Source organism: Topomyia yanbarensis, chromosome 2, assembly GCF_030247195.1.
Source record: "Topomyia yanbarensis strain Yona2022 chromosome 2, ASM3024719v1, whole genome shotgun sequence".
Lineage (NCBI taxonomy): Eukaryota > Metazoa > Arthropoda > Insecta > Diptera > Culicidae > Topomyia > Topomyia yanbarensis.
In genome coordinates, this window is record NC_080671.1 from 448,369,197 (window position 1) to 448,383,957 (window position 14,761).

The window sequence follows — 14,761 nt, forward strand, 5'->3', positions numbered from 1 at the left end:
CGGAGAATAAGTTGTCTTATCATCTTCAGTTTTTGCGGAATACAATTGCTTGCATTCCAGAATTTTCACCTTTTGAAGTGAAGGGTCCTTAAAGCAGCCAACCCCGTACTTCAACAGGTCTTCGCACTTTAGACCCGGTTCGGCGACGACCCCATCGATCTCCACAACTCTACAAGGCACATACACTTTGAATTGCCTCGTAAAACGCTCGCTGCGAGCAATCTGGTTTGCCTGGTCGAGGTCATTTACTATAACGCGTATCTTATTAGCTCGAACACGTGTTATCTGAGCCACGGACGGGTAGTTGGCAGTCAGCTCCCGTGAGATTTCTAGAATATTGGGCGATTTCGTGTTGGGCCGGAAATACACCACCCAGGGTCCAGTCGAACTGGCTGGGTATGTTTTAATACGGGGAGGACTGGGGGAATCAGGGGAGGGAGTAATTTCGGGTTTATCCGGTATATCCATGGGAATATCATTCCCATCCAATGTTACTTCGCCCTCGGCCATTTAGGCACGAGGATAACACGTGGTGTAAACGAGAGATGAAACTTATATTCAGGGGAAAGGGCAGAAGTAGAGACCGATCGGGGAAAGGGAAATGAAAGAAAAAAAAAAATACTTAGCTTATATAGCGGCGATTCCGGCTATTCTGGTATTCACTTCACCAGCCTGGGCACCGGCGAACAAAGACTGCCTCGAACAATGGTTGACCTTCACTGACAATTTATTCTTGTTCACTTTATGCACAGCACCAGAAAACGAACTGCTTCGATCGAGAGCTCGGAGAGTTATGGCTTTCTTTTTATTAATAAATCTTCAATAGTGGATAGATAGAGTCAGCATTCGCATCGAAAGTTAATTAATAATATATTTGTTTAAAAAAACTGAAATTTTCTTCAATTACTTTCACCGCCCTATCCTCTGAATCCTCAAACTCTTAGTAAGCTTTAGTTGCAAGCATCATCCGCATGGCGTTTCCCACATTTGCAGCACCGTTGCTTGTTGCTACAGTAGGTATGACCTAGCTGCTTGCAATTGGAACAACAGGGTTCTTTAATTTGGAAAAATTGTGTCAGTTTTTAATAAGTATGGATAGCGGGTGTCCTTACGAGATCACTCATATCATTGTGTGTTGTGTGTCGAGTTGTCTGTTGTGTATTTTTATCGCCGAGCTTTGATCGTGAATTTTTGCCTGCAAGACATTTGTTTATGCAATTAATGTGTTGTGATTCGCTTTATAAAGTGACTATAACCTGCTGGATATTGACTATTTTCCTGGGGTGCAACGAATTGACGATCTAAACGCATTTATAATTTGCCATCGAAGTAAAAAATCGCCTTCATCATCTTCCCATTACCACTACAAGGTAACAAAACCAAAGTAATCTAAGCGTCATCGAGCCATACAACTGAGAGATGACTTGCAACAAGTGTTCGTCAAAACTAATGCCAAGCTGTAATATTGTTACATGCCGTGGTTTCTGTAGGGGAATTATGGTTAAAAACGACACCTTAAAGCTTAACGCTTTTCGAAGTTACCACAAAACCAATAAAATTATAATTTTTATGCAGAATTCTTCTTCAGAAAATTCTTAACAAGACTTAATTTATTCAGCGCTTCAAAAAATGAATTTCATTAAAAATTATTGGTTGTAAAACTTGGAAAACAAAGTGACTTTTTGTAGGCACTGCGGGTAAAACCGACACCCCATAGGGATAAGATCGACACCCCCTTTAATTTATTTTCTCTGCACTTTATTAAAATCTTTATCTTTATTAAAAATGAGATATATGCGTAATTAATAAAGTGTGAGTATGTATAATGCAAATATGTGCTTTTTATTGCTTCATCATGTAGTGAGGGGAAGAAAGTTCGAAAGCGTAGTACTATAAATAAGAGTATTTTATGCTACAGGATTATTTCTTGATACGAATATTTCCAAATAATCCTTCCGCACATCATTGCAACCTCCAGTGTCATTTTATTTCGTAAGAGAAGATTTGCAAGCGTCCTACGTTCTACTTATTGGATTCATTCACTTGCAAGTGACACACACACTTCTTAGTAAAACTATCTTTTTTTAGATTTGATTTTTCGGATTCTGATCATCAACGATCTATAGGGATATACATAAGATCATTGCCTCATTGTGATAAAGTTCGTCTATGACAAACCAAGAGAACACTATAAATTCGGTTTGATGAGCTTTTTGCAGAAATAGCAAAAGCTTCGATACAATCAGATAAGCAAAAATTCCATTTTTTGATTTTTAAAGAGACTTACACAATAAAAGTATTTCTGTGTATTTCTGCTAATACTATAGTGTTCTAATAGGCTAATTGAAGTGTCACAAAGATCCCCAATATTTTGAAATGGATCGCAAGTATACACAACCATCTTAACAGCGTGTCGGTTTTACCCCAACAGCGCACATTTTTTTATACAAGCAATTAAAAATATTGAACTTCTCAAACTCGTCTTCAATGCACCTAGTTGATCATAGGAAAGGCCGATAATAACAGGTACTGAAAAATGGGGTGATTTGAAAAGCTTTTGTTCGGTTAAAACCTTAAAATCTACCAACGAAATTTAACATCCAGACGAGTATGAACGCTGCTGTCGTATGTTTTGTTTATTTTTATGACATTCGGCGCACTAACGTAAATCAAATTTTTCTTCAAATGCTCTAAATAAACGTACTAATAATAATGTATCATTATGAAATGAATAAAAATTTGATTTCTAGGAAAAGTTGTGGGGTGTCGGTTTTACCCACAGTGTCGGTTTTTCCCACAATTCCCCTACGAATGTATATCACGCCGAGTGCGTCGCACTCACTGCTTCAGAGGTAGTCAGCTTCGATAAACACCACAATATCTTGTGGATGTGCCCGCCCTGCGCTGATATCATGTGCGATGTTCGTAAGTTCCAGGCTTTCATAGACAAACGGTAAGCGCTTGAGAAAGCCGCTGGCTATACTCCCGCTCGTCCCGTCACCATCAGTGTTAACGTGGAGTCACAAACGGATAGTTATAACATGAGTCTGCATGCTGAAGTGTATGAGATGAAACGACAGATCACTACTATTCTCGAATCGATTGCTGATCTCTCTCGATCGTCCGTCTGGATCTTTAGCAGTTCAAAATTTGCCTCTTGCTCACTCTTCCCCGTTAGCTGCAGACAAATTAAAGCAAGGCCAAAGGGAAAATTTAAGAGGAGATCAATCGTCAGCTACAAATGCTTCTACGCGGCGCTTCTAGCTTTTCTTCACGCGTATAAAAAATACCGTTACCGAACGAGAAATTGCCGAAATGGTCTCAGACTCGCTTGGAACTCATGCAATTGTTGTGCGAAAACTTGTACCAGGGTGAAAAACCGGGGAGTCGCTTTCTTTTGTATCGTTTAAAATTGGAGTAGACGAGTGTTTCAAACATGCTGCATTATCTCCTTCAACGTGGCCGAGAGGTATCTGCTTTCGTGAGTTTTGTGAGAAAAGCGCTCCATGGCAACCTACGCAATAAGTTTTTAGTTTATATGTAAACTGTGTAAACTGTGCATTTTGTGTCATTGTGATAGTTGCTAAACATGCTATGTAACGAATTTAGCATAAGAGTAGTCTGTATGGCGTTATTTGCCAAAGACGAAACATTAAATAAATTAATAAATTTTTAAACCTTAATTATTCTTTTCTGATTCTTAAATTAAAAAAAAAACTAATCAAATTCAGCCAACCAACTGACAGTTGTCCTACTAAATGACGTATCTGCAAATATCTCGTTCGCCTCATCGCTAACCGGGACAGCACCCCACACAGCATGATCAGGTACTTTTGCAATTCGCTAGCAGCCTGCTATCCCAAATTTCATCTGCAAACTATGGTAGAACTGTTGAGGCAACCTAAAGAGTTGTGCAAGTCGCATGGGTTTGGATGTGTTATGGTCCTGAAAGGAAACAAACTAGAAAATGTTTTGTTTAATAGTATCGGGCCTAAAAATAGAAAAAGTATAGAGATATTAACTCATGGTACTAATCTGCATCAGAAAATGCATTAACCCGCACACCCCTAAAGATTTCATGACCCGCGGTACAAACAGACGCGCAGGTAGACGAGCTCCTTCCACTTCAACGTAGCTCGGAAGTGCAGATCCGGCGAAGGCAACGCGAAACGAGTCTGATGGATAGTAATTCCCATCTTCGATGGACTTTAAGTGCAATTGCTTGCACTCCAAAATCTTAACTGATTGAAAGTTAGGGTCCTTAAAGCGGCCCGCATCACTTACCACACCGTCAATCTCCACATCGCGAAAAGGAATGTAGACGCGATACTCAATCGTGAAGAGGCTATTGCTAACGATATCATTGGCCTGCTTCAAGTTAGTAACGACTACGCGCAGTTTATCTGACTGAACCTTTTTAATCTCGGTTACGTTTAGCAACGTTTTGCCAGCTCCCGCGTAACAGTTATGCCACAGAGAACAGACGTCCATCTTCAGCATTCAACTTGTGTAAAAACTCTAACAGTTTCGAAGGTAGTTGGGATATCCAAACCAGGTGTGCCCCTGTCGTCATGTTTTTTTTGTGACTGATTTCGACAGAATTGACAGCGGTTACTCCTCTACCCAGTCAAACTAGTAGGGGAACCGGTTCGGACTTCCAGCATGAATTCCAGCTCAAATGCATCAACCGATAGAGTCGGAATCGGTTGTTTTCTTTGAGCAGGATTCCATACTGAATCCATTCAGGATTTCGAACCGGTTCCGGAATTGATTTGACGGATAGTTGGTATACGTTGGTGTGGCGGCGCTAGTGTTTATCGTATATTAATTCAAATGTTTACACACATTTTTTAAATATTTTTGTTCGATCATGGATGTCTGTCCTCTGTGGTTATGCTGTTTAACGGTTTATTTATGGGTCGAAAGTTTACCACCCAAGGATCAGCGGTTCCATCCTGGTAAAACTGGACTCGGGGGCTGTGAGATATTGGGGGGAGGTGGGGAAGGTGGATCGGAGGTAATAACTTCTGTCTCCGAAATATATACCACTTCTACTTAAGATTCTTCTTTGGGAGACGACCTCCCATTTTGATCCATTTTGTTGCGGGAGCAACACGCTCAACCGTACTCACAGCTTTAAGAAACGATCAGTTAAAAGAAATAAAAAGGGAAAAAATTATACAAAGCGTTAGAATACTAAGCTGGCAATCCTAAGAGAGCAAGCAGGTGGATTACTCCTCGCTGTCCACTGTGTGTATATACGCGACCTTGACGAGGTTGAATGTTGTTGCTTCGTTGAGACAGCCAGACAAGACCGAAAGACTGATGTCGAATCGGCTTTGTTTCGTGAGGTAGCAAATTGCAATAACAATTTGTGCTACAATTCCTCACAGGTAAATATCACTCACGGGACTGTTTACTTGCAATGCTTCACTAAAGCCTCTGCTAAAGTAAGCACCTTCGTACTACCGAAGAAAATAAACCACACCGGAGAGAACAAAACGCACTTGTTTCTCCTACAACGTTCGGTTACGAATGGTTTGAATTTCTGTTGAACGAAACACAAGGCAATTCGTTGTCCCTTTGCCATTACGGAAGCCAAATTGTGTATTTTGACAGCAAGCTATTCGCTTCGACCCAATTGTCGAGGTGAAACAGGATCCTTTTCTTGTACAGCTTCCGTACACAGAACAGCATTTCAATCGGCCGATACGAGTTGTGTTCGGATGCGAGTTGTGCGTTATAAACTTCTGCTCCGATAGTCAGGCTGCAATCAAGGCCCTTAGCTCAGACAAACTATGGTCCAAGCTAGTGTTCGCGTGCCGAACACAAATCGACGAACTAAGCATTGTTACAATGTTTTAATTTGTAACCCGCCAGGGTAACAATTTTGCACTGGGTGGAAATATACCCTTTTTTTGCGTATACACTCCGTAAAGTGTATTGTTCACGTAAAATTATGCTCACCGCTGTTCGGTACCGTTCACATTTAGTTGTAAATTTTTGTTCATTTTCGCGTTTGTGAACGGTTTTATTCTACAGATAGGTTAGATAATTCTTGTTTTACGTTTGTGAATTAGTAACATAGGGTTTAGGTAGGTCTCCGCTCTCCTCTCGCTGTAAAAGTGATTGCTAACTATGCTGTACCATGGCAATGACAGCTATGCGGCGGTGTGTTTTTTGGTGGTTGTTCGGTGGAGTGAAAAAGGCGGCCATCGAGATGAACAGAATGTGACGAACCACGGTGAATAACAGACGTCCACAATAAGTTTTAGTGAGACAGTTTTCCGCCACTAGAAAAACGATTCAGTGCGCGCGTGTGACGGCAAGCTAAGACCGTCGAAAAGTGCCGGCTCGTGGTTCGGGCACCAGTGAAAATTACGGTGTCGGTTCGCCAACAGAGGTAAGCTAACAGATAAGGAGCGTACTCGCTTCCCCGGCTAAACGAAAAGGAACCGTGACATCTACCGTTCTCGCTATAGAGGATAAGTCAAACGAGCCAAGCTCTCCTCTATAGCTAATTGACAAGGAGAACGAAGCAGGGTGGACAAAGGTTCCCCCTGGGAAGTGCACTGCGGTGACTTCCGGGATCGTTTACGGCGAGTAGACGATCCGGTGATTCGTCGCCAACGTCGCTAGGGAGGTTCCAACAAAGGAGCAAAGCTCACCTCCCTGGCTAATTGTTAAGGACCGCTGCCGGAGCAGCCAACGACATAGGAGAACACGGCCGTTGTTGTCCCGGCCGGTCGGACGAAACCGTCGCCTTCCTGCCAACAGCAGCAGTTTGCCGAGCAGCGTGCAGCGCACAGTGCAGCAAAGGAGAATTGGAGGAATAAAAGTTGGTAAATTTAGTTTATTTGTTTACTTTTTTTGTTGTGTTACGAAGATCCGAAATTCTGGTAGGAGCACCTAGGCCGCCCTGAAAAGAAGGGTTCGCCGGGCAAACAAGAACCCGAGTAGTGGGCAAACCCCAACTTACAAATTGCCGCAAGGTTCTACTGTATCGATTTTGTTGGCATAGAAAGGAAAACTAGAACTAGGCAGGCTCATATAGACATGATCGAAATGAAATGTGAAGAATCCTTTGCCTTCTGATGGTAGGAGTTGGGACTTCCACCCAAGTCTACCGCATGGTGGTTGATAGAATGTAACTCATCATGTTTTACCGTAATCTCACTACGGAACGTTTTCAGATACGATGCGACAACTTTTATATCCTTTAAGTGTTTCAAATGTACAACCAAAAGACTAAAGGGCTGAGGTTGTAAATAGGGGACATATTTGGCTGTTGTTAACAATATTTGTACTCTTTAATTTTTACTCTTCATTTTGTACTCTGTCTTCCTTACTCTACTCTTAGCTTTTCACTTTTAAGTATTCAATCTTGATTCTCTACGCTTTTCTATGCAACTTTTACCTTTTACTGTCTACACTTGAACTTACACGTCAGTCTCTATTTTTCAATCTTCGCTCTTGATTATTTATTATTTTCTCTACAATCTTTGATTTTTGCTCTTCATTCATCGGTTTCAGATCTTTCATGCAAAAGGGCAAATTTGTTTAGCTCCAATTCATACATTTTTCGTTTTATTTCCAAGCTTTCCTCTTTAATCCGCAATATGGCCTGTTGCGTTTTATTACTCTCCTCTTTTGCTTCAACATATCTTTTCAACAGCTCAATTTTTTCTCGTTTCGCATTAGTCCGTTTGCCCCATGTTTTCTGTTTCGATTCTTCCTCAGTATCTTTTCCTGTTTGATCTGCTTGTCTGACTTCCATACTGTCTGTGCTTTCATCCAGAAATTCCTCCAAACACATTTGTTCTTCATCAATACCGGTTTCAACCTGTGGGTTGTGGTTGGAGCTGTCATGGAACGTCTCGGACTTATCCGAATAATTTTCCGCACTTGTTTGAAGCGACTTCCGGCAACCGAACGACTTAGCTTTTGCTATACCGGATACAGCGATATTCAACCCAGCAGACCTTACTACACTCTCTTCATATGTATTCAAAAGTTTCTGTTTATTTGGACCTCCTCCAGTTTTCTTGACGCTGTTCACATTGTGTCGTAATTTATTTTTCACTTCATATTTGTAATCCGCCCACACCTAGAATCGATCGACAGATATTAGCAATAAACGCATTGAAATATTATCATTTTCAAACTGGGACCATGCATAAATGATGTAGCATTTTGGGGGGTAGGGAGGGAATGTTTAGAAAAAACAATTTAATGATCCTCCATTCCCAAGAAAAATGAATTTAAATTTAAACAAGTTGATGCGGTTTTTCATGGAATAAATTTTACGATTCGCGGAATTACAAGTTCGCAAAAATACGAAAAGATTAGACTTAGTTTGGAAGCTGAATTAAATTTTCACTTCGGATTCAACCAAACAAAATTTAGTAATTTAGATGAACGTATGGTTCTTAGAATCATTGGCAGCTGCACGATTGTAAACTGAGAGAACTTGTCTTTATGCTCCCCTTGACATATAAAATTCAAAACAAATTATCAACACTATGTTTGTCATGAAATGGGCTTATTTTGCACGCAATTTGCTGTATAATGAAAATGTTGATAAAAGTCGTCAAACATTTTGAAAGGACATGTATTAACCTTCCGGAAGTCGCGCTGGTGCACTGAGTGCACGCTGCTCTGAAAAGCTAGCGAATCGTTTTTGGGCACCGGAGGCTGCTCTTTGAGTGGTCCACATGCGCGACTTCCGGAGGGTTAAAAATAATTGAAAAACGACGAGGGGGAGGGGATAGGTAAATGCTACGTTATTTACGAGGGGGAGGTTAGAATTTTGTGACCAAATGCTACGAAGGGGGAGGGAGGGGTCAAAAATCGCCGAAAAAAAGCTACGTCATTTGTGTACGACCCCACGTACCTTTTTCCATTCTGTCACTTCCCGCATCGGAGGACCTTGTTCGTTAAGAACATCTTTCAGTTGATTCCACAATCTGTGGGATTTTTTCTTAGCATCCGGTGTGTTAAGTAAGTTCCGAGCGAGATCCGCATTCTCTTCCATGAAGTTTACTAAAACCTCTACTTGAGAAGAGTTTATACTTAATGTATTTCGTGAAGCCCTTAAACGAACAATTGATATTTGGATACAATATAATTAATATTTTGTGTGAACTAAATTAACGAGAAATAATTGAATTTAAAATTGTACCACTTACATGTTTCGCTAATGAAAACACCAGACGAACGCCTCGTAGCTTTCGAGATATTTATCCTCGATTTGGGTTTAAAAACAATCGACTTACTTTTTACGTAATACCACATTTCACTCGAAAATCTAGTACTACGTAGTGGGATGCGTACCTTTCGAGCTCGAACCGAAATTGGTAATACCAAACTTGGTCGAAACGAAAAAAAATCACTCGAATCGAAATGCGTAATGCCACCCCTGGTTCGTTTATCAGAGATTGGTGACCGTGCATACGGGGTTTTAACTAGTTTCGTGACGTTCCGATATAGTATTGGTCACAATTGAAACATGCTATTTTGTAACAAATGTTTTCCTGCATCGGAAGGAGGGAATCTTTGGCTGTAGGTAGCAGGGATTTGACTGTGTACCTATTGCTTGGTGCTGTTTTTAGGTTAGGTATGTTGCGCTGTAGTTTTCCTGTTCATTTGGGTCAGTCCTTGGATAAACGGTGTAGGTTAGCAACCATTTCCTTGCTTTGCGCAAAGTTCATTGTGCGCTCTTCTCTCTGCACAATTTGAAAATTTGCATATACAAGAGCGGTTATATCTTTAGGACGATATAGTCATCAATAACCGATTTTCAATAGACTAGAATGTCTTCTGAAAAAAAATATCAAAATGCTTTTCTCATCAACTTTGTCGAGGACGTCCAAACGCTCTCTCTCATTTGGTTCAAAGGTTAAATTTTTTGTAGCCTACCATGATATAAAAGGTAATATTGCCAAAAAATCACGCTTCAATGAATTAAGTACTTCAAAACGCTGTTTTGAACCACTGTGGTGTATTTTATGCTGACAAAAAGAGACATATTTGTTCTTTCTTTTTAATAAACTGAAATTGTTATATTTTTCTTTAGTCTCTCGTTATACCTTTTCTTCGTAGTAGTACTGTCTGCTTCTTTCAGTTCTCCGCGTGCTCGAATATTTTCGGTAGTGAGCTAGACACTTAAGTAGGGCCGGAAAATTTGCAAAAAATCGAGAAATGGACTCAGGAAGAGCATGCGTTTATAGATGTGGCCAGGGCTACTAGTACATACTCTTTTACAGAATGTAGGGATGATCCACTAGATTTATCGAAATTCCCCGACACTAGTGATGATTATGGAAATAACGAAAATCCGAATCATCTCTAGGTCAAATAGTACAATCTGACATTTTGAACGTTGATTTGATTGTCGCTGATGAGGAAAAGAGGGAAGTAAAGCGACGATTCGGATGGGCCTGTGGTAATTTTCAGTTCGAAAACCACTGAATACGGACTCGAAATAAATTAACAGAAGGAACACAACAAAACACAGGGCCAACTAGAGAAAGGATTGCCGCAAACAAATAAAACAAGAAAAAAACAACAGGTTAACGATTGAACTAGCGGAAATTAAAAATATTGCATTAAATCAGGTTCAAGAAAATCAAATTGAGAACGAGCGAAAGTCCTGCATCTATTTCATATAGTACTAGCTCTATTGCAAATTGGGTAATACACAAATCGACACCGGAACAGTTCTGAAACTGATCATTTTCATATTCACTAGACTTTCACATCAGAACCTGAAACAGAATAAAAGAATCAATAACAAATCTAAAAATGTCGGCCAATTCGCAAAAAAATATCACACACCTACTTCACTGAAAAGGCAACAAAATCAGCAATTGAGGAGGGAAAACTGCGTTTCATCGATAGTAAACAAAATTTAATTAAACAGTAACAGGATATTTATTGCGTCGAAAACAATATGGATAGCAACAACAAATACTACCAGCAATAAAAGTATGTGTGTATATATGTAAAAGGTCTCAGAAATAAAAGATCAGGGATTCCCTTTTCATTTTTCCAAAGTTGAAAACACTTTCGGAAAACACACTAAATATCATCTAACCTACGATGTCCTGTAAGAGAAGAAGCTCTGCTAGCTGATAAGACATATTGAATTCGTACCTTATTTTTAGCCAGCAAACCAATGCGTAAAAATCCGAATCCAATATGTAGTAAGATCATATGGTCGGTGTTAAGTCAGACCGGACTAAGTCGCAAAACATCAAAAAATGCGATAATGATAGCACTGGATAAAGAATATCGTCAGCTACATTCGACTTTTGCCAGATTTGAAATATGTAACAATAAACAAGAATTATGGCAAAAATTTATATCCAATCATAATGTAAAGGATGCTGCGATTCAAACTTTAAACTGGTTTTTCTCGAAATCAATATTTTATCACTTAGTCCGGTCTGATTTAACACCGACCATATCAAACCCGAACTCGTTCCCAGGTCGTCGAGGCCAATCGCAACCGTCTCTAGTCTGTAATGCAGGCGCTTAAAATTATAATATTCAGATAACACTATTTACATACCGATACTAATCAGTTACAAAAGACTTTTATCGCACATTGAAGCAAAGATTGATTGCCACGATAAAAAATATTCTACCCTTTCAGGTATCAAATTAAACCATTCCAGTTTTCACCTTTCTATCGCAACGTTTTAAACCATTGCAGTTCCTTCGATGTTTCTCCGAAGCATCATCATCTTCGCAGCACTTTGGGGTATGTCTAGCAGCGCTCCCAACAGTCGCATCTTCGGTGGTCAACGAGTCGAACCGGGAGAGCTCCCGTACACGGTATTGATTCGTCTGACCAGACAACATGACTTGGGCGAGCGACTCTTCTGCGGTACGATCCTAACCAGACAATGGATCCTCACCGCTGCCCATCCGGTGCAGAATGATGTCTACCGCCCGGATGCGTTCGAGGTGATGGCCGGCAAATATGATCTTTGGTCCACGGAGTACAACGAACAATCTAGATCGGTACGGGAAGTGATTAGGCATCCTAAACATACTAGTCTTGTTATTGGATTACACGACGTGGCCTTGTTGATGCTGGCGACACCGCTTGAATTCACCGAAGCTGTGCAACCAATTGCCGTGGATATCAGCACGGAGTATCCGGACGGAGTCGGCACAGTAACCGGTTATGGAACGCGTCTGGAAGACGGAAAGCAAACTAGTTTCCTAATGGTTGAGTTGTTAATTTGAAAACCTAGAACTTATTAGTGATTTGGGTTTTTTTCACAGAAACTATCGGTGAATATACTTACAATCGGAGCCTGCACAAATGGTCACAAGTTCTGGAACCCGTCCATAATCTGCACCGATCCGGGTACCTGCGAAGGAGACTCTGGAGCTCCTCTGGTACAATGGCGAAGCAACCGTTGGGTCCAGATTGGACTGATGTCGTTTGGCGAGCAGTGTACCTTCTATGGAGTTCCAACCTATTACACCTACGTGTCGCAATATGTCAGTTGGATTAACGAAACCTTGGTAACGGCTAAAATCGAGGCAACCGATGGTGCCGTTCGACTCGGAGCTGGCATGTGGCTTACTGTGATTGGTTCGGTCGTGTTTGTTTTGAGTGCTCAATTAAACACTAAAATTCATGCCGTTTTTATTTGACCTTGAAACTAAGTCGGGTTCTGAGCCCAACCGCGGCTACATTTTGGCAGGGTTATAACCTGACCACATTAGAAACTGGCCGTATTCTTTTGAAACAGGTTCGAAAATGACACTTGATTAAAAACTGAAATTAAATAGAATTTATTTTAAAATATGTCGCATATTTGCATTGTTTCCTCTCATATTTCACCACTGCCTTCCGAATCGATCAATCTTCTACGAGCCAGTTCATTTATCAATATGTACTCAGTTTAAATTTAGATCCCATCAATTTTACTGCAATCATCCGCCGTCAAACGAATGTTCGGCAATGAAATCTCGCACCCGTCAACCTAATTTGCATCTTTCCTACCGACACCGAAGGTGGCACCTCCGGAAACCTGAATTCCTATTCAAATTTTATAATAATTTGCATACAAGCGCCTGTGTGTGCTCATTCCGCCTGGGGGAACCCAAAAAAAAACGTAAGTCCGACGAAGCAGCATTCTCATTCTGTCCCGATCCCACACAACCACGACGAGACGAGTAGTATCGGCTCGGCGCAGCAGCGTTCTCATACACTCATTCACTCGTGCCGTTCGCACTCGCACTCACCAACCACCAGCGTACTGGCTTGCTCACTCGTACGCATACTACTTTTTTCACATCTCTCTCTCTCCCTTCCACTTCGGCCTGCGGACTGCTGATCAGCTGCTTCGTTCGAACCGCACTACAGCAAAGTGTATACGAGCTCAACCTGCTGTGAAGTGAGCTTGCTTGAAGGCCAGACGAGCAACGCCTACCGAGTCTGGGCTGTTCGCATTGCTGCGCTCCTGGCCAGACGAATTTGAGTTCGAACATGTGGTTGTCGAAAGAGTTTTCTACCGTTCACGACAGACTCATTCTAGTCATACACTTGGTTGTAACGGCACACATTGGCAACAGCGGGAATGTTGTGTGATTGTGAGAAGACACGTGTTAGTTGATTTTTTGTCTGTTTCGTCCTACTTGTTTGAACTATTTTTTTGATTAAGGCTGTAAATTTTAATAGTAGTAATCCCAATAAGGAAAGCGTGATCTTTAAATTGGATCCTATGGCATTCATTCGGACGTTTTTTGAATTTCATAAGAGTCTTATGAATACAGTAAGTGATGAATCTGGCAATTATCTCCTCTAAAAGGCAAGCTTATAAATTCCATTTATTATAGGTATGTCTGAAAGCCTGTCATATTAAATTTCAAGGTAGATTTTTCTCAGTGTACACTCATGCAAAACGTATACAGAAATTTATAAGAATTACCTTATGATGCATAGAAAAGTAACAAAGCTATGTTTTCATGAAATTAATATGAAAACATACCATTTTTATGATTATCTTAACATTTTATAAGGTATTGCATATGCCAGTCATTTGAAGACATATGAGCACGTTTTCTCATAATCATAAGAAAAATGTATTATATTGTTTTATGAAAAATCAAAGATGCCTTATGGAAAAAGTAATCATGTTTCAAGATCAATTCAAGATAATTTTATGATTTAGCTGTTACTCGTGACTAAAAAATAAGCGATATTCATATGAAGCTTGCTATATTGTTTACCTGAGGCCACATACCTCGTGGCCTATGGCACCCGAGTTACCAAATATACAGAAAAATCTGCATTTTTACAGATTTTATAGCCATTTCTGGACCAAGAATCTGTATTACACAGATACAGATGTGTTGGTTGATACAGATTCTAGGGAAATATTATTTTTAGTTTCAGTGAAACTTTTCCTCCATCCAGTCCAATTCGTAAATAGAACCAATATTTTTCAATTACTTTCATTTTTTAGAGTGCTCAGTTAACTAAATAGTACCTAGACAGGTTCAAAAAGATGCTGGCGAGCGGTAGGCTTTTTAAACTTTGCTCTAGGCTACCTGCCGTAATCTTCCGTTTACTGTAAAAATAGTGTAAAAGTCGAGCTAAATAGTGCTCTCACGAAAGCTAGGTTTAATATTCTGTTTTTTTTTTAAATTCAATATATCCAATGACTCAAAAACATAAAATTGTCCTCACAAAATTTTAACGATTTATAGCTGTACACTGTTCCACAAAAATCAAACA

At 40.3% G+C, this 14,761-nt stretch overlaps 2 protein-coding genes across 2 annotated transcripts; one reads left to right on the forward strand and one right to left on the reverse strand.

Annotated features, from left to right (window-relative positions):
• Nucleotides 1-1,152: 1,152 nt before the first annotated feature.
• LOC131682122 (coagulation factor IX-like) lies at nt 1,153-12,753 on the forward strand. Its single transcript, XM_058963356.1, has 3 exons — nt 1,153-1,370; nt 11,717-12,237; nt 12,295-12,753. The coding sequence occupies exons 2-3, from the start codon at nt 11,725-11,727 to the stop codon at nt 12,670-12,672; spliced, it is 891 nt and encodes a 296-aa protein (XP_058819339.1). The 5' UTR covers nt 1,153-1,370; nt 11,717-11,724; the 3' UTR covers nt 12,673-12,753.
• LOC131681094 (uncharacterized) lies at nt 7,517-9,034 on the reverse strand. Its single transcript, XM_058961802.1, has 2 exons — nt 8,894-9,034; nt 7,517-8,107 (listed from the first exon to the last, which is right to left on the reverse strand). The coding sequence occupies exons 1-2, from the start codon at nt 9,032-9,034 to the stop codon at nt 7,517-7,519; spliced, it is 732 nt and encodes a 243-aa protein (XP_058817785.1).
• Nucleotides 12,754-14,761: the final 2,008 nt, after the last annotated feature.